This window comes from Polypterus senegalus, chromosome 10, assembly GCF_016835505.1.
Source record: "Polypterus senegalus isolate Bchr_013 chromosome 10, ASM1683550v1, whole genome shotgun sequence".
Classification (NCBI taxonomy): Eukaryota; Metazoa; Chordata; class Cladistia; order Polypteriformes; family Polypteridae; genus Polypterus; species Polypterus senegalus.
Genome location: NC_053163.1, coordinates 128,043,919 through 128,064,746, shown reverse-complemented (window position 1 = coordinate 128,064,746; position 20,828 = coordinate 128,043,919). Strand labels below are relative to the sequence as shown.

The 20,828-nt window shown below is 39.6% G+C and overlaps 1 protein-coding gene across 1 annotated transcript; it reads left to right on the top strand.

Moving 5' to 3' along the window:
- The first annotated feature begins 797 nt into the window (after positions 1 to 797).
- LOC120538240 (trichohyalin-like) lies at positions 798 to 3,511 on the top strand. The gene is made up of 2 exons (XM_039767692.1): positions 798 to 1,574; positions 3,464 to 3,511. The coding sequence occupies exons 1-2, from the start codon at positions 798 to 800 to the stop codon at positions 3,509 to 3,511; spliced, it is 825 nt and encodes a 274-aa protein (XP_039623626.1).
- The last annotated feature ends 17,317 nt before the right edge of the window (positions 3,512 to 20,828 follow it).

Genomic DNA, 20,828 nt, shown 5'->3' with positions numbered 1-20,828 from the left:
TAATTAAACCCAATAGTGCATGATAAATACACACAGGTGTAAATGGTAACAAGCTAAATGGAGAAATGCTGATCTCTTTTGTCATTTGCATGTTATTGCTAATTAGGAGCAATTATAAACCAAGAATACAGCTGTTTACGACTAAAATAAGCAATAAGGGTTCAAAGTCTTAACGAGCGAGACAACTAAAGTGAAGCAGAAGTGTTACTTGAGCAATAAGTGCTTCTTATTAAGCAACTAGGTTGGAGCAAAAATCTGCAGCCACTGCGGCCCTCCAGGACTGTGATTGAGGACCCCTGAACTAGATGATCACTAAGGGACATATTCCTGCATAAAAGTTGACATAAACTGAATATATAATTGAGTGCAATGGATTAAGCAGGGTTTATAATGACCAATTTGTCTACTGCTGGTTAATTCCGAAACAAATCGTTTGAAATAATTGAAATTAGGTACTCGAAAGTTTAAGAAAAACTGTCACTGTCATCAGTATTAGCGGCTAACGAAATTGATTGAGTACATAAGGCCTCGCGGTTTTTAACAGATTATGATCATATTCGGTTTCCTAGCAACGTCCCCTGAATATAATCCTTGTTTGAGGCTGTAGCCCTTCACTCTTGTTGGACCTTTTCTGATCATACCTTCTTTCTTTTTCGTTTTATTTTTGGAACCTTGAAGCATAAGTGAAACTGGCTCTGTGTAGCTCTACGGTGTCTAGTGATGTGTTTGCCTTTTTAAGCAGCGAACTCCGATTCTTAGACCCGCTTGCTGCCTTCGCGGCACTGACGGGCCTGCCAATGAATGACTGGACTCTCCCCAGTGTTGTGATCACGGGCTCCACGGCTGTAAAGGTGGTGCTGATGGCAGGTGTAGTTCTTTTAACGGGTCGCCAATGGAGACTCCGGAGAACACAGAGGGAGCTGACTGCTCGTCTAACCTCGGATTCTGAAAAGCTTCGAGATATGCTATCCAGACTGCAAGAAAAAGAGGAAGAAGTCGATAAATTGAGAAAGATGTTACTAGAGAAAGAAGCTGCCTTGCGAGAGCGCCCGAGTGCCGACTTAATTATTGAAGAACTCGGGAGGCGAGATCACCATATCTGTGAAAACTGGAGCACCAGCTGCGAGCTGCGGGGGGAAATGCGAGCCCTCAGGGAACAGGTGCGGGACTGGTTTGTGGAAAAAGAGGCTATCGCCACCAGAGTGAGACACCTCGAGTCGGAGAAACAGAAAGCCGAGACGGAGGTGTCCGAACTGAGAGAGAAGATCCGCGACCTGGAAGACTCATTGGAGGAGCGCGCCGCCGAGAATAAGTCCTTCAAGCGGCGTGTCCGCAGAAGAGATCAGCACATTGGCCATTACGTCAGTATGATCCGAAGCATCCAGCGTGAGTTTCGCGAACTTCAACAGCAGATTCCGGACATTTTGAGGGAGCAGGAGAGTCTTCAGAGCGAAATCGAGGAGCTCAAGCGACAAAAACGCAGCGAGGAAGAAGAGGAGGCGCGTCAGAAGATGATTCTGGAGCTGATGCAGGAGGTGCTCAAAGGAGGCAACGTAGAAAATGTCAAAAATAAGGTGAGAGAGACCGAGGTTAGTTTGAGACATGCATGCTCGGGTCTTTTCAGACAATGTGCAAGTCCTGATCAAGTACATATGATCATTTTAAGCTAAATTAATGTAAGGTAGCTGTTTAAAGTTACAGAATAAATATTCTTACTCACCATGTGGCATTGTATTAGAGCAAATATGACACGGGGATCACGTTTGCTTTAAAAAGTAAAACAATAATAATTCTTTGCATATATATAGCGTTTTTCACACTACTCGAAGCACTCCGCAATTGCTGGTTAAGGGCCTTGCTCAAGGGCCCAACAGTCTCTTTTTGGCATTTACGGGATTCGAACCGGCAACCTTCCGATTGCCAGTGCAGATCCCTATAAAAATAATTTATAGTAGACTTCCTTTATGACAGCATTGTCTCATTTTTGTTGTAGTGGTTACCATTTTTTCACAGAAAACGAATATACATTTTACCATGTTAAATCTATTACATCGGTCTGTACGCCTCATTTCAGTGGTTTGGTTTTACTGAAATATTGCTGTACCATTTTCCAGTTGTTTACTGTCACTATTTAACAGTTTTACACTGCAAAAATTAACATACTGTAAGTTTTTTTTACAGTATGATGTTGCAAATGGCTATTACTATTTAAGTCACTGTTTAATGAGTAATTGTTTGTACATGAGTTTAAAGCACCATCTTCTGCCGCCATTGGTCAGATGATTGAAATTTGCATTTTAAAAATAGATTTTTACTAGTCCTGATTTGCAAGTGAGAAATCACTAGACAATAAACAATTAACAGATCCTGCATACATTTTGACTATTCACAATGAAAAATAATTGCACCTCAAATGCATTACTGACTAGGCAAAATGCAAATGTAGTTACAAATTTAGACAAGTGAAGGGCTTTTCCATTGCCATCAATGATGCTGTGTTGTCTATTCTAATATGAATTATCTTGGCTAGTCAAAATCTGAATTGCAGATATCAACAGAGATTTTGACTGGCTAAAATTTAAATTCTGAGATATCTCAATCTATTTTGACTAGTTAACTTTGTATTTTATATATCCAAAATTACATTTTGCTGCCTTTTATTTTAGACACAACTGAGGTGTTCATAAATTTAATTTTTGACTAATTTACATAGTTACAGATTTGTCTGTTTTAAAATTTAAATACATTTGTCCATCCAGCGTCACAGGACTGCATTGCCTGGGTTCAAGGTTGGAAGGAAACTTGGATGTCGTGCCATACTGCTAGTCCTAATGTATAGTTAAAACAGAATTGCAGAGAAAACCTGTGAAACGTCCTTCACAGAGGTCAATAGGAAAAGTCCCTTCATTTTTATTAGATGAAATAGAATTCTAGATATTTCTAACTCCAACTCTGAGTGTCCAAAATTGCAGATAGATCTAGGATTTGAATTTTCACTATTCAGAATGTAGGTGTAGACCGACTGTGTCACAAGATATTCAGTCCTTAAGCAGCTTGCAATTGTTTCCTTCTTTGATTAGTGCACTTTTTTAAATTGTATGTCAAACTCAACATACACATTCTCAGGCCAATTTATCAGACCTCCTACACTGACTGAAGTTCACTGCAGCTAAACAAACTTAAGCATATACATTTTACTGTCTTATCCTATCCATTCTATTAATACAAATTCAGACTACAAAAAATATCCATCCATCCATTAGCCAACCCGCTGTATACTAACCAAAGGGTCACGGGGGGTCTGCTGGAGCCAATCCCAGCCAACACAGGGCGCAAGGCAGGAAACAAACCCTGGGCAGGGCGCCAGCCCACTGCAGGGCATCAAAAAATATGAACATCATGATTTAGATTGTTTTGGCAAATATTAAATGTTCCACTTCATTTCCAGTTTTTTATATTGCAGAAGGATGATGACCCACAGGAGTCTCAAAGAGAAGGACAAGCATCTTGAGAATTAGAGGCTGAAATCTTCCTTGGTATATTTCTTCTCTCTCTCTCTCTCTCTCTCTCTCTCTCTCTCTCTCTCTCTCTCTCTCTCTCTCTCTCTCTCTCTCTCTCTGAAACTTACCAGGTCAGTGTTTTCTTTGTTTTCAGAAGCCATTGAAGAACTCCTAGTATTTTTTTAATACTTTATTTTTATTTTAAAAAAATGTTAAAATAGGAACAGTGCAGTAGTATGACTAAAGCTGGTAGGAACCAAAATGAGAAGGGATTAGTGTATAATGGATTGTGAATTAATTACATTTTCTTTGATACAATTTTTATAATATCACAGCCACACAGCGCAAGTTGGAAGCATTATGCAGCTATTTCGATTATATAGGCTACAATATTAATGCATTGGTAACAAAGGGTTTCAAATATCAAACCATCTATGACAACAAATAAGGAAGAAACCCACAAAAAGAAGCCTGTATAATATTCTATTGGAGAGCATCACCAGCAATCATGCGAGTATTCCTCCTGACCTAGCAGCGTTTAGGTGGCTGTCCTATGTCTGATGGCTGGATTTTTCACTTGATTCAGTTTTCTGTGGAGTGCTTTTGCTATTAGGTTTTGTAACTTTTCATTCCATAATCATCATCAGACAGATAATCACCGACTTCATGGTGGCAAATCTCAATCAAAATATTTTCACAAACCTTGCAGACTTCTTTAAAAATAAGATCTGTTTAATTACAGTTGATACTCCAGAAAGACACAAAACGCACGGTCCAAGGCTTTACTCCGCATTCTATAACTATCAGTAAACTTGTCTAATTCCTGGAAAATGTCTCCCCACCAGTAAGAATTATGCTTTTTGGTGTCTTTTTGTTAGTTTATTACAGGGGTCTGCAAAGTCAGTCCTGGAGGGCCATAATGGCTGAAACATTTTATTCTAGCCCTTGCCAATAGTAGATCTTGTTTAATTTTACTGCTTGTGAGGTCATTTTTGTATCTTTTTAGATTTTTCCTTTCCAAGAATGTCAACCAAATGATTTGTAGTCTGAAGTGGATTAATGCCTGTCAGTCATTCAGTTTTTTTCTCTTTTGTTTCCCTCTAAATATTTTGTTAAACCAGATAGTTTAGGATGAAAACAAATAGGTATAAATAGACGAGTTGGATGGATGGACACCTGCTGGATCCTTAGTCATTTGCTTCTTATTGCTAATAAGGATATAAAAAAAGTAAGTAAGGGCTGAAAATCTAACAAGCAAGATGACTAAAATGAAGCATAAAAATGTTTCTTGAGCAATAAGCAAGTTCAACCTTGAAAATTGGCTTCACATTAAGAAATTGGGTTGAAAGAATAGCCTGAAGGCACTACAGCTCTTCAGCACCAACTTTGCAGGCCCCTGGTCTATTGTACTGAGTGTGCTTACATCACTGAAGACAACAAAACTGGGGTTTTTAGAAGGAAATGGGGGGGAAAAGTTCTACCCAAATTAATTCCATGATGCAATACTTGTCAGTAAGGTCCACTCTAACTTCTCAGTGTTAATATATGAACAGGTCCAGTCGTTCAATCAATGAGAACTCCAAATATCACCATAAATTTCCTTGTGTATCCAGTCCTGTTTAACTCTTCCTATTTGTCTGTGGTTCATTCTTAGTTTTTGGTGCACCTTGATGCAATTGCAAACTTCGACAAAGTTGTGTCATTTCCCTGTACAAGTAAGCAAGTGTCACTCTCTGCTTTGTAGTTTAATTTAGAAAGCACTTCACTGTTACATCTGACAGCACTGCAGTTGTACCAGCATATGTGCAGAAATAATCTCTTGATTGTCTTTTATCCAATCCGTATGATGAATGCTGAATTTGCAGTTTCGACTTTCTAGTTTCATGATAATTGCTATAATTAACAGTTCTTAATTGTTAGAACAATTCTTCATTTTAACCAACAAAACAAACAGTCTAAGAAGTCACATGATAGAAGGTCTTTGCAGGGTCTTATTGTGCTTAAATAATACTTGGTGGATCACACAAAGTTTGTAAAGCTTCTGTTTTCCAGACTTTTCCACAGAGCAATGTAGCTTTTAAATCTTACTTAAGTAATTCTGGATGAGTTGAAGTGCTTTATACTAGGGATGTTCAAAAAGTTTCCTCACTTTTATATTTTCGCTGGAAACGGTGAAGGTGGGAGAAGTAGTAATTGGGCATTGAAAAGTTGGTATGATGCTGGGAAAATTGTATTGCAAGTGAAGGTGACTATTTAGAATAGTGATGTAATTTGTTTTTGAAATAGAGTTAAAAAGAATTGCAGAAACGTTCTGAATGTCCTTCATACAATAGAAACAATCAATATATTGCAGTACATATCCTCAGCATAGTAGCAATTTTTTTTTTTTTCCCCAAAGTCATTTATTTATTATTATTTATTTATTTACCTTTATTTAACCAGGCAAGACAGATTAGTCAGAAAGTCATTAAGAAGATTGTGGGATATTTGCCTTATAAAGGAGTAGGTTTTGGCCTATCAGATACCTGGAGATACCCAGTGATAGAAACCATGGGTAGTTGTGTATTTTCATGCACATACTGGACAAAATCAAAGAAGTCCTTTAGCTCCCCAGTTTAAACATTATAATTATCCAAAACATCTTGATGTATAAATGCAAAAACAAGAACATAGCAAGCGTGACAAATGACTGGTAGTGGCTAAGTTCTCATAATATCTCAGAATGATTCTTTCATTTTTAAAGTTATCAGGGTTTTCAATTTAAATCCATTCTTTATGATTTTGTTTGAGATTCTCAAGTCCTTTGTGTGGCAAAGTGTTTTTTTTTGGGTTTTCCTCCTTTATACAACTCCTTTAGTATCTTCTAGGTGTTCTCTTGAGTATGTAATTCACTGTTCAAGATCACTTGGATGACAGTCCATGGCTATTTAAAACACTTCTGTTCGACATGTCCAGCACAACCAATGCTAAATGTATTTTGATAAATTCTTTTTTTTTTTTTTCTTTTCTTCATGGAGCCCGAGAGTGATGACATGTTGCATGTTTTTCAGATGTGCAAGTAAGAAGTTCATAGTAATTTATTCAGGCAACAGTACACCTACTACTTCTACTCCCAATTCTGTACAATGTCATTTACAAACTTATGATTCTTCAACTTTTTCAGTTTGTTCAGCATTGCCAACATTTGTATTAGTGTTGTCCACACCGAGCCCTTCAGCCTTGTCACTGAGTCCTTATCAAACTGCTCTGAAGACATCCCATTTTCAAAGAAGCCATTTCTCCATGCCGATAATGGAATTCTTGTCTGTGCGTGTTTACACCACTGAAAGGTAAAGAAGACCGTAATTCAAATTTGATGCCTTGTAATTTGAGGCATCTGCACTCGGACTAATAATTTAACAATTCTCCAAATCTTAGTTCATTTCTTTCAAAAATCTTTCATACAGGGGCCTCCAATTTGATGGTTCACTATACGATTAATGTGGAGGTTCAGTCGCCAGACCTGAAACACTGAATGGTATACAAAAGTGTCCTTTACTTACATAAAATTAGTCTGCTGTAGGAATTTGTCTAATATCCAAAAGATAACTAAGACATGACATGGTACATTTTAAAACTTCTCTTCATCCTTCTGCTTTATGCTACTAGGGGGCTGCTGTCGCGCTGCCCTTCGATCTTTTTAAAGCCTGTACAGCCGCTGTCCTTTTTGCTACTTTGTGTCTCTGCTACTCTCATTGTGATCGCTTATCTGTGATCATAAATCTACACCTGACTGAACTGTGTTTTCTTTGAAATTAAACTTGCCGTTGCTTTAACTGTTACAGGTCCACAGATTCTCATAGCGTATGTTCCATTATTGTGTAAATCTACATTTTGTGCATTGAATGAAGCAAATGCGAAAATACTTTGTTTTTTGCTCTTTTCCCTTTTATTTCTGGCCTCGCTTTGACCTGCTATTTTTTCAGTTACACCTGGTCCTGATGATTAATTTCCTTTTTTTGCGCTAATGCAATCTTTTATTTGTTGACATTTCCTTTATGCACTTTATATGCACTGAGACCCCTTTATCTGTGTGTGCTGCCTACCTTTACCCTGCTGATTTCTCTGAATTTTCTCTTTCATCTTGCAATTCTTTTATTTGTCTTTCGTGATCTTAACGTGAAGATCACATATTGTCTCCTAGTCATTCATTCCACAGGATTTTTTTTTTTTATAATCGAGAGATGGATATGGTGAGTTACAACATTGTGGAAAACAGAAAACTTACCTCCACATTTCTAATATTTGATATTGACCAAAATGGGTTTCTGATATTTGTTATTGACCAAATTGGATAAATATTAGATATTTGCATTCCCTTTTAGGCCATAATTAAATAAGCATTAACAACTTATAGATTAAATTAATTTACTGTGATTGGTGGTTAAATGCAGCACACTGATGTTTCTCTGGTTGCACATGTCAGGTAAGGAAGACAGAATTTCAAAGTAAGGTCTTCTCAACTATCATGGCACCAGTGAGTGAAGAAGTGTTTCATGTTCATTGACCCAAAATTCCACTGTACTTTGTATACAACTAGTGCTGCCTAGCATGCTGCCTGATTGCACCAATATACATACATACGTTCTCAAACCCACTTATTCCAGTTAAGGGAGAATAACCCATAACCGCTCACCATAAGAAAGGAAGCAACCCTGAACAGGGTCCCAGTTTATTACAGAGCACACATACAGTGGTGTGAAAAAGTATTTGCCCACTTCCTGATTTCTTATTCTTTTGCATGTTTGTCACACAAAATGTTTCTGATCATCAAACACATTTAACCATTAGTCAAATATAACACAAGTAAACACAAAATGCAGTTTTTAAATGATGGTTTTATTATTTAGGGAGAAAAAATCCAAACCTACATGGCCCTGTGTGAAAAGTAATTGCCCCTTGTTAAAAAATAACCTAACTGTGGTGTATCACACCTGAGTTCAATTTCCGTAGCCACCCCCAGGCCTGATTACTGCCACACCTGTTTCAATCAAGAAATCACTTAAATAGGAGCTGCCTGACACAGAGAAGTAGACCAAAAGCACCTCAAAAGCTAGACATCATGCCAAGATCCAAAGAAATTCAGTAACAAATGAGAACAGAAGTAATTGAGATCTATCAGTCTGGTAAAGGTTATAAAGCCATTTCTAAAGCTTTGGGACTCCAGCGAACCACAGTGAGAGCCATTATCCACAAATGGCAAAAGCATGGAACAGTGGTGAACCTTCCCAGGAGTGCAGAGACGACTCATCTGAGAGGTCACAAAAGACCCCAGGACAACGTCTAAAGAACTGCAGGCCTCACTTGCCTCAATTAAGGTCAGTGTTCACGACTCCACCATAAGAAAGAGACTGGGCAAAAATGGCCTGCATGGCAGATTTCCAAGACGCAAACCACTGTTAAGCAAAAAGAACATTAGGGCTCGTCTGAATTTTGCTAAGAAACATCTCAATGATTGCCAAGACTTTTTGGAAAATACCTTGTGGACTGATGAGACAAAAGTTGAACTTTTGGAAAGCAAATGTCCGTTACATCTGGCGTAAAAGGAACACAGCATTTCAGAAAAAGAACATCATACCAACAGTAAAATATGGTGGTGGTAGTGCGATGGTCTGGGGTTGTTTTGCTGCTTCAGGACCTGGAAGGCTTGCTGTGATAGATGGAACCATGAATTCTACAGTCAACCAAAAAATCCTGAAGGAGAATGTCTGGCCATCTGTTCGTCAACTCAAGCTGAAGCGATCTTGGGTGCTGCAACAGGACAATGACCCAAAACACACCAGCAAATCCAACTCTGAATGGCTGAAAAAAAACCAAATGAAGACTTTGGAGTGGCCTAGTCAAAGTCCTCACCTGAATCCAATTGAGATGCTATGGCATGACCTTAAAAAGGCGGTTCATGCTAGAAAACCCTCAAAGCTGAATTACAACAATTCTGCAAAGATGATTGGGCCAAGATTCCTCCAGAACGCTGTAAAAGACTCATTGCAAGTTATCGCAAACGCTTGATTGCAGTTATTGCTGCTAAGGGTGGCCGAACCAGTTATTAGGTTCAGGGGGCAATTACTTTTTCACACAGGGCCATGTAGGTTTGGATTTTTTTTCTCCCTAAATAATAAAAAGCATAATTTAAAAACTGCATTTTGTGTTTACTTGTGTTTATATTTGACTAATGGTTAAATGTGTTTGATGATCAGAAACATTTTGTGTGACAAACATGCAAAAGAATAAGAAATCAGGAAGGGGGCAAATAGTTTTTCACACCACTGTACATACTGGGAGCAATTTAGTGTCACTAATCCATCTACTAAACATGTCTTAGAGATGCGGAGAAAACCATTCAGACATGGGAAAAGTGGAGAAACTCCACACAGATAGCAACCAGGTGTGAGAGTCAAATCCAGGATGTGAGGCAATGACACTAATTACTGCATCAACCTTCACATTACAAAGTCTATACATCCAACATATGCAGCAAATAAACATCCGGTATAGACTCCAGAATTTGGGTTGATGGGAATCAAACTACAAAGTGATAAGACAGTCTAAAAGTCACATCCTGCATTACTGCATGATCGTTCCTACTAAAGCTTCTGGCAGTTTCTAAAGTTAGATCCCTACTAAATTATGGCTGATATATGGAGCTGCCCTCAGAAATAAGGGACATCAGATCCCCTTGATATTAGAAAATTTACTAGTAGTCCACATGTAGCTGAGGTTGTTTCTGTATTGGAAATTAAACTGTGTCATGCTGACCATTTCATCTAACAGAGAATTTGTTTTTCCATGAAGTAGTACTCATTTCAAAATCCGTTTCATGATACTGTATTTAGCTGTGCAAACATATTAAAGGTAAGTTCCATTACATCCTTTCTGATCATCCCTGAAAGTCAGATTTTTCAATACGCTGTTGAAGCAATAATCCTCTTTTTTTTAATCAAAATAACATTTGACAGCGACTGCTGCAGGGGAGAAAAACATAAACATATATAATTTTTAACAAAAGGATTAGGTAAGCTATAAATATCATATCTCCTGAATTATTGAAATCTGAATTCTGTATTTGTCTGTTAGCATCAGAGTCCCATCCTATAAGAGAGACTCGCCTAATATTTGATCATGCTATGACTTGTATGCATCTCTTTCTTTGTCTCGTTCTGTTGTTGAAAAGAGTGGCCCGGTACTGCAGTGGGCAGCAACTCCTCCTTAAACCCCTGGCCGACTGCTGTTCATGTGAAATCTGCATGTTCTCTTTTCATCTTTAAGGCTGGTTTACTGGGTATTCAAGCCATCCTCCATCCCAAACATGTGTTTGTGTTAATTGGCAACAGTTAAGTGGTGTGTGCATAAGTGTGCCCGTTGATGCCTTGGCTTTCTTTCACAGCCACTGGGAATAGGGTAAGGCTAAATGTGACCCCATAATAGAAAAATGCATTTTCAGAAAGGGGACACAAGGGGTATAGTCTTTCAATGTCTACATAAAAATGTATGCTTCATTATGTATAATTGGAACCACTCCTCTGTTCAAATGCATGTTTAGTGGTTTCTCCATGGTGCTATATTATCTACACATGTACTTGTGTGTGTTTTGTCTCTTTTTTTCTATCTATTTTGTGTGTAAGCACCTGTATCCTGACTGCTTACATTCGTGTGTGTGTGTGTGTGTGTGTTTGCAGCCGTTGTTATGATGTAGATTGTGCATTTTAATTAACGTCCCCTATAAGACAGTAACTCATTAAATAACAATCCACAAGACTGATATTTATTTGATTCTGTTCTACTTTTGTGTAAGTCGCCTTGGATAAAAGCATCTACTAAGCAAATAAAGGTAAAAGAAAATATTCAAACATCTTTGCTAAACTGTGTAATTTTGAGACATTTGATGTTAATATAAATAAACTGAAATGCTAAATCATTTTCCATGCATTTATGGGTGTTGTGTGAATTTTGTCATCATTTCTTTGTGTGTACAAATGCAACCATGTGCCTTCTGTGTATCTTTATCTATGCACAGTCACCACTAGAGGTGCCCCCCTGTTGACTCCCAAGCACCGCAAAGGCAGTTGCATGTCCAGATTTAGAGTTCCTATTGTCACATTTGTTTAAAAATGGATGGGGAAAGACACCAAGGAACTCAAGAGTATGACATAAACAGAACAAAACAAATAACCAACAGCTCATTTGGGCCTATGTAAAAAAGGTTATTTCACTTCTGTTATATAGAAGGGTTGGCGTATGCACTTGGGCTGCAAAATTATTACATGAATACACTGCTTTCTTTCTTTCCCAAACCTTTTTCTGGATAGTCTTCTCTCACAGTAACCTTGTCTTACCTACTGACTCTCAGAAGCTCCATCTATAGTATTGTCTGGAAGGGATTTTAAAGCTGAGCTGTAAATCAGTTCTGTGTATCTGGGGTCAGAGCTAAGCCCTAGAATCCTTATGTGCATCGATCTCCTTCCACTGCCACAAATATCTATAAGCAGTTGTTGTAGTAGAATATAACTAAAGCAGGTTAATTCAGCTGATGATTTCAAACTAGATAGAGCAGACAATGCAGAATTTAGCTAAATTATAACAAATGGACTTGGAAAGCATACAGGTTGGACAGATGACATTTAATGTGAGAACATGTAAGATATTGCATGTATGCAGTAGAAATGTTAGATCTGAAATCACAATGGAATGTCTGAATGTTGAAAGTACCAGATACAAGAACGATGTAGAAGTCACAGTTGACTCATCACTGTCTACTTCATTGCACAGAAGCAATCTAGAAGGCAAATAGTATGTTGGGTCATATAGCACGAGGTGCACAGTACAAGTCAAGCAAGGTTATACTTAATTTCTAAATACCTGGAATACTGTGTTAAGTAAAAATAGCATGTGGCACCACAAGAGAAAGTCCAAAGAGGAGCCACTAGGCTTATTAGGACTGTGAGGAATGAGGAGAGAGTGCATGAGTTGAATCTTTCCAGTTTAAGAAAACAGATTAACATGTGATTTCAGGGATCCCAACTGTTAACTTTAAAGTACTTTCTTCAATAACAGCATGGGGAACACAGTTGAAAACTTTTTTATGGGAAGATTTTGTAAAAATGTTTTTTTTCCTTACAAAAAATCATAGACACATGCAAAAAAAAAAAAAGCAGTGTGGTGGAGAGCATTACATAAGGGACCTTCAAACCTCAACTTGCTGTTATTTTGGAGAATCTAGTTGAACAGGATGGAAAACCTTGTTGTGCTGAAAGACCTGTCCTTTTCTCAATTGTTCTATTGTTCTAGTGACATTGTCATACATACAGGGCACAGTGAATTTCTTACTAGCATGTCCAACCAACATTAATAGATTGGTACACTCTGTGAGCAGTACACACTCGTAAGCATTGACATTCAATTAGTCAGTAGTTTTCATTTTAATTCCCATTATTGTGGTGCTTCCACATTAATGCATAAGAAATCCACTTTTTAGAAAATAAACTGAATATGCCCAAACTGGGTTTATTATTCATGATTCAGTCCTTGGGCAGACGGAAAGAAACCTGCAGAAATTCACCAAAAGATGTTAACTTGTGCATTAGTAAGCTCTTTGGGTATCCATCTTGCACAAATTTGTATCCATCCATCCATCCATTAGCCAACCTGCTATATCCTAACTACAGGGGTCTGCTGGAGCCAATCCTAGCCAACACAGGGTGCAAGTTAGGAAACAAACCCCGGGCAGGGTTGCAGCCCACCCACCCCGACACACACACCAAGCACACACTAGGGACAATTTTGGATCGCCAATGCCTCTAACCTGCATGTCTTTGGACTGTGGAGCACCTGGAGGAAACCCACGCAGACACGGGGAGAACATGAAAACTCCACGCAGGGAGGACCTGGGAAGCAAACCTGGGTCTCCTAACTACGAGGCAGTAGTGCTACCACTGCGCCACCATGCCACCCTACAAACTTTTGTGGTACCCCAAATCATCATGTACTATGACATGTACAGATCCATAGCTATATCCAAACATAAAGCAACTATGGACAACATAATCAGTCGGTCCACTCCAAGGAAGTCATTCAACATGACAGCTTAGACACCTTCTTCCTCCTCTTCTTCTTTTTCTTTCAGCTGCTCCCATTATGGGTTGTCACAGCGGATCATCTTTTTCCATATATTCCTGTCTTCTGCATCCTGCTCTGTTACACCCAACACCTGCATGTCCTCTCTCCCCACATCCATAAACCTTCTCTTAGGTTTTCCTCTTTTCCTTTTCCCTGGCAGCTCTATCCTTAGCACCCTTTTCCCAATATATTCAGCATCTCTTCTCTGCACATGTCCAAACCAACGCAATCTTGCTCTCTGACTTTGTTTCCAAACCATCCAACCTGAGCTGACCCACTAATGTACTCATTCCTAATCCGGCTGGGAATTGTGACAAGTCTGAATTTAGGAGGATGTTCAAACACATGGGAGGAACCTAACCACAAAGGTCTATGGGTTAGCAATTTCCTACACCGTAACTCTCTTCTTTAAGAAATAATAATAATAACTATTTATATAGCACCATATCATACACTTACTTGCAACTCAATGTGCTATTCACAGATTAATCAACGAAAACAAAGATATACCACATTTACTTGGATTATTATCATTAATAAATACTATAATAATTACTAATAAATACAGATATACTAAATACAAAATCAACCAGGTATTGTTAAGCAAAATGTAACCATTTAAGTACAGAACAAACCTTCACTCTTGTCAGAAAAAGGTTTTCTAATTAAAATATTATGTATACATTAAGGATGACAATAGAACAACCAGTTCTATTATATATAAAATAAATATGTTCATTATATACATATGTACATGGAAACCAACTGAGTAGAAACATTCTGATGTTATTAAAGATAAAGAACAGATATAAAAGCAAATAAAACAGTCCCTAGTGTTTTTTGTTGATTTAGTTTGTAGATGAAGTTCTTGATTTTGCTTGGCCAGATGACACAGAAGAGGTGAAAGAAAAAACTCCCACGAGAGGCCATAGGAGAAAAATAAACCTCTGGAGGGCCACATTTGGAAGACACAAATGAGCAAATGATATAGTTAGGTCTGATGGTAATCAGTTTCTGCACCATGAAAGTCAGAATGACCTCAGACAGCTGCCCATACCCCCCTACTAAGCACGGTTAATACAGTTAACACAGTCGATAATAAGTGTATTCCAAAGATATCCAGGGAGACGGTCCTGCACTGAAAGCCTGTCACTTTTCAATCAGTAGAATAGGTTTGATTGCAGTGATACATGGAGCTCGAGGGCACGGCACTACATGATAGTCTAAGCTTTGTAAAGTAAAACCTCACTGCAGCATTGAATTCTGTGTCGCCATTTCAGAGGTGTCTTTAATAGCTCACAAGCAAGAAGGCACAAAAGACAGAATTGTTTGAGATGCAGATGAGTTCTGTAACAACAGAAAATCACATCATTGACTACCAGGAAAAGATGCAATGATTGGCATCTGACAACTAGACATCTAGACATGCACTGGGCAGCCATTGTTTTTTACAGTCTTACTCCATGGGTGTACAAAAAGCAATATAATGAAAGACAGGTTTTGAGAGTGCTCTGTGTCCAGTACCATCTATATTGGACGGACATGTAACATCAGACATGCAAGGAAGTGTTTCATTGCAGTCTGTACACGTAAGGATGCCAACTCTACCACTAATACATTCCTGACCATGTTGCTTTTCTGCATGGAGCCTCTAGGTGTCCCCACTTTACTGGCCTTGTGTGCTGTTAGTTTTGTCTGCAATGTCTAGCAGATGGCACCACTTTACTGTGACTGGACCACCAGATGGCACTGGTCTTTCTTTTTAGATATTTGTGCTCCCTACATTCTTCCATTGGGTGGTATTATTTTATTGACCTTACTTATTTTACGCTTGTGACATTTAGATTGCAACCAGTAGGTAGCACCAGGTTCCAAAATCCTTACTAATGATATACAGTACATACAGTACTGTGTATGACAATTTAAATTGATTTTGAATTCACAAACTGTTCATATGAAAAGGCAAATAACAAAAACAATAAGAGTATTCCTCTTAAAGGGGATAGATAGATAGATAGATAGATAGATAGATAGATAGATAGATAGATAGATAGATAGATAGATAGGGAATGTGGACCAGACTAACACTATGGTGTTTCCCTCCATTATTACTAAAGTACAGTATGTCTACTACTACATAGTTCCTACAAATGGTTTTAAATAATTGGTGTTGTCTTTAAGCTGCTTGAGAAATAAATGTCTTGGACAAGTGTGGGGCCCCCTTTCACTTCCTCCAGTTGTTTGCTTCTTGTTGAAGGAAAATGACCATCTATGTGTCGCAGTCAGATGTTACATGGGCATCCCCTTGGCCTGATCCAGCCACTCCGGTCCTCAACATTGAGGATCTTGTGAGCTGGATCACCCTTGGGGAATCATGCCATAAAACTGTAGAGTGCCGTAACTGAAGTTTCCTCATAATGCAGGTAATGTGCTTTATTTCATTTCGTGCAACCGCTCATTCAACACAAAGTCAAACCAGTGGTACCCAATAATACTCCGAAGGGACACAGTACCAAAGTCTTCATCTCAGGCCACTGGATAGCATCCATATCTCACAATCATATAGCAAAACAGAAAGCACCAGGACTCTAAAGACTTGGACCTACATCCTTTTGCAAAGATATTGGCAACACCACACACACCTTTCCGGCGACCTCATAACCCCCCGTGCTCTCCCAGTTCATCTACTGACTTCATAGGAAGAGTCACCAGACACATTAATGTCGCTGCTAATATAAGCAAAGTTTCAGGATGTCCCACAGGGCAGCTCGCTCAACTGAGTCAAATGCTTTACGAAAATCTACAAAGGCTGCAAAGAAACTCTGCCAATATTCACATTTGTGCGCCATGAGAACCCATAGTGCCAGGATGTGGTCAATGGTAGACTTCTTAACATAAGACCAGACTGCTCCAGTTGCTGGCAGTTGAGCAAGTGATCACTGATCCTATTCAGGATGTCCCTAGCAAGGGCCTTACCTAGCATAATAGCAGTATTATCCCCCTGTTGTTGCTGCACTCCAGGCGATAACCCTTCCCTTTCCAGATTAGGACAACAAGTCCTGTTTTCCAGTCAGTTGGGGTGACTCCTGTCTCCCAAATGGAAGCAAGGATTGTTTGCAAAGCAAGGACAGCCTTACCACCAGCCTGGAGAAGTTCATCTTGGATCCCACAGATCCCTGCAGCCTTTATTACCTTCAGCTGGTTCACCACCTGTGCAATCGCAGTGAGACTGGGTGGTTCATGGATAATTGGAGGATCAGTCTCAGGAATCGTGGACTCAGAGATGTCCATCCTCCTAGCCAGAGGATCAACTTTAAACAGTTGCTCAAAGTAGCCTGCCTAGCAGGTCACAATTATATCATAATCCTTAAGGACTGTTCCTTCACCTGCCCTGACCTTGACTCTCTTGAGGAATAGATTCAGATGTGCATAATGCTTTGATTCCTCTAAGCAGAACATGAGTCACTAGACCATAGATGATGTTTTACCTGCTCACAGATTCCTTTAAATGCCTCCTTATCAGCCCTCAAAATCCTCACAGCCATCCTTCTCAGTTCCTGGTACAGACCAGAATTTCCATCAAGCCATGTGCTGTGATACCTCTCGGTGATATCCAGGGTGCTCTGTGTGGTATAGCGGGTCTGTGGCTTCAAAAAAAAAAAGGGCCAGTTTTAAATCCATAAAGCCGTGTCACTCTCTGTGGGCGCGATTGCATGACCACAGGGAGTTAATTAGGTAGTTTGGGTGAAACACACCTGTACATGCGGGCGTGACCGTTCTCAGTTGCTTTATTGGCTTCCTGCGGTGTGTGATTAAGGCGCTGCACCCACAGAGACGTGAGTGTATATATACGGGTCAGCACAAGGAAAGAGGAAAAAAGACAGAAAGAGGTTAAAAATGTCAAAGGCAGTCTTGGTGATTGATCTAGCCACATGGAAGGAGGAAGTAGAATGAGCTGGGGCCCCGCGAAGGAGTGTTGGCTGTGGCACTTCAGGGGCAAGTTCACCCCACTGAACATTCGGGTGGAGTGTGCCGAGCAAGGCAAGTGCCCGCCCTAGGCTTCTGAGTTGCGACCACGTGAGCACGAAGGAAGAAGGGAGGAGAGCCGACCTCGGACAATCTGGAGGCAGCCAAGATGGAGGTTGGCCGAAAGGAGCTTGTGGCTGGTGAGTATCCGCTGGCTACGTGAGCAAAGGGTGAGCCAGGGAGAATGAGAAGGAGGTTGGCCGAGACCAGGAGGAGTTAGTCTGCATTTTAACCTCGGATTTTTAACAGATTTATTTGTTGATTTTTATTCTCACTTTTCATTGGATTGTTATGGATTTATATATGCACTGTTTTTAGAACCCTGCAGAATGGACACTTTTTTGGTTTTACTTTTGTTTTGGCTGTTTTTTAATAAAGGCACTTGGGCACTTTTTCCACCAACCTCTGCCATCATCAGAGAATTGTCCTCATTTGTCAGCTCATCTCGATCATAACTATTGACGGTGTTGGTTCAGCAGACTGCCATGTGGGAAGAGGGAGTCTGTAGTGGACCGGCATCATCACACCCTACAAGATGAAATACCTCTTTCTGGGAATACTGGCAACACCAACACAACCCTCAACAACTTTCAGGGTCTTGTCACAGAAGGTCCCCACATCATATTAGGATAAGAATTCACACTCAAGTGTGTAAGCTCCTCACACAAGCTGTATGCAAACTCATTAGAAACAGCCTGGTCTTGGAGTCTGGCCAGGTCCATCCTCATTCTCCTAGTAGTTGTTAACCTGTTGAACCTAAGCTGGATCTTCAGAGTAGCAACATGTCTGTGGTCAGAATTAATAAACTGGGCATTTCTGTAGACCTTACTGTTTGTAAAAGCCTCCAGCATCTGCCCATGAGGATGTGATTGATCTTCTTCATTGCACCACTAGTAGTGGAGTACCAAATCTAACGATGCAGATCAGGGTGCTGGAACCAGGATCCAGCGATCGCAGCCTCTGACCTTTTGCAAGTCAAGGAACATGGAGCTACTTTCATCATGGTCGCCAGACCCTTGTGGACTGATACAATCCTCATAGCCAGCCCTGTCAGTGCCAGTGGTGGAATTAAAATCACCCATTACCAGAAGAGTCTCACCACGCAGGTACCTGTTAACCACCAAGCGAAACTGCAAATAAAATGTCTCCCTCACCGAGACATCACTCACTGTGATCGGAGTATACACCGAGACAACAGACAAGGCACCCAGAGAGTGTCATAATCTGAGTCTCATAATACGCATGTTGAAAGGAGTGACATTGGACACCATCAAAAGGGGCCATTTTGCCACAGCAACAGCTACTCCCGGAGTATGGCAGCCATCAGAGTGAACAGACCAATAAAAGATTTTCCCACCTACAGAGATCTGGCCAGTATATTCTGTAATCTAAATGCCACTGTGAAGACAGCAAATGGTGACTTGTCAGTGCTGGGGATCTGCCGTCTCATTAAACAGGTGTCATCGCTGATTACTTTCTCTTCCATGCAATAGAAGAATCATCAGGAGAAGTGTTTATAACTACCACAGTAATATATTTAGAAGGCATTCAAGAGCCTGAAGAGCTGTGGCATATGATTTTGTAGTTCATCAACCAGCACATCTGAACACCAATATTCCCCTAAATATGGTTTGTAATTGCCATGGGGATATCAGTATGATGAAACGGTCAGGACTATCTGAAGAAGAACGTAATAATATATTAGGTAAGCATAACACATTATTTACACACATTTTTTTTTCAGAAAGACCTAAAACATACTTCTCATTAATCAGTCCATATTAATAGGCATGTTGCCAGAACACAGACATTTTTACAAGTGGGAGGCTTGTTACCCCAACTGTTGGCACTCCTTTCCTCACCTTTTAATTATTTGATTACATTCAGTTTCGGCATGATTAATGCATGGTCTGAATGTTTTGTATTTTAAACTGACAAGAGGTTAGTTTGACATAGTGAAAATCAATTGCTCACTTAGTTGTTGTGGTTCAGCAGATAACTCACAATGTTTCCTGCATTCAAATTTTTTTTTATTCTAAGCAACTTAGAAAATCCAAAGTTATAACATAATACTTAAGAGTGAGGCTAGGTGGCAGCCTCTTAATTCTATTAATCAGTACTTTAGTCATTAGAGTGCACTCAAACCTGTCCCACCACTCCCCAGCCATTCCCTCCCAATAAGACTAATCATAATGGGAGATCTTTATTGTCCATGGTGCCTTCTGAAAATGCCTTGAATTTTGCTTTCAGCCAGGTGGTCAGCTTCCTGGTTAGGTGCCAATGTTTACCACCATCTACATTCCATTTTCATTTCCACACCGATCAGCCACCCAATCATTTCACAGGACGAAACTGAAGTCTAGTGCACTGCCCGTGGGTTATGCCAATGAAAACCCTTTAGTTAAGCATGTTTCTAGCTGAGACCCGGATATTTTCTAATACTTTGTAGCTTAGTGACTATTTTTCTCTAGATTCTGAATGGAGGTCCCTAATTAAAAGGCCACAGGTTTTTCCCTTTATCTAGTTTTGAAGGTCTCTTGCAAGATTCATTCCATATTAATTGCTCCATGTGCAGAAGTATTTTGTTAGTTCAACGGTGATTCTTGATTTGCTTTTCAAATGCATGACGTATGCATCCATGTTTCACCTTCATTTATTCCAGCTATTTCTTCATCCTCTCTATATCTCTATGGCTGCATCTGAAGTTTCAGAAAGTGCCAGTCCACCAGCAGGTTACTCAATTGAAGGGGTGGGCAATTTTTATTTTTATTACTATAGTAGTAGTAGTAGTAAAAGTAGAGGTAGTTGTTTCATTATGTGTACAGAGTACAGCATGAATATTTCTTGATACTCTTCTCCAACCAACTCACAACATCTCATTACCCTCCAGCACCAAAATAAATCAGCAGTGAAGTTTAGCAAAGGAGAAGCATCACAGGAGGAGCTTCATCATCTGCATTCATGAGGAGATCATTCGCAAACACTATCAAGAGCCGTTTCTGAGCTGTGATGAGGTACACCAATGTTCTGAATGTCATCTATCACCAGTCACTTTAGACTAATTGAAAACAGACTCAAGATCTGACCAGATGCCCTGAGACAGCTATAGATTACCCACTAGGTGGTCTTCAGTATGTGATTCATTGTTTG

Coding starts and splice junctions, on each gene's coding strand:
- LOC120538240 (XM_039767692.1), top strand. CDS start 798: ATGAATGACTGGACTCTCCCCAGTGTTGTGATCACGGGCTCCACGGCT. Junction 1,575..3,463: donor TAGAAAATGTCAAAAATAAG/GTGAGAGAGACC, acceptor TTTATATTGCAG/AAGGATGATGACCCACAGGA.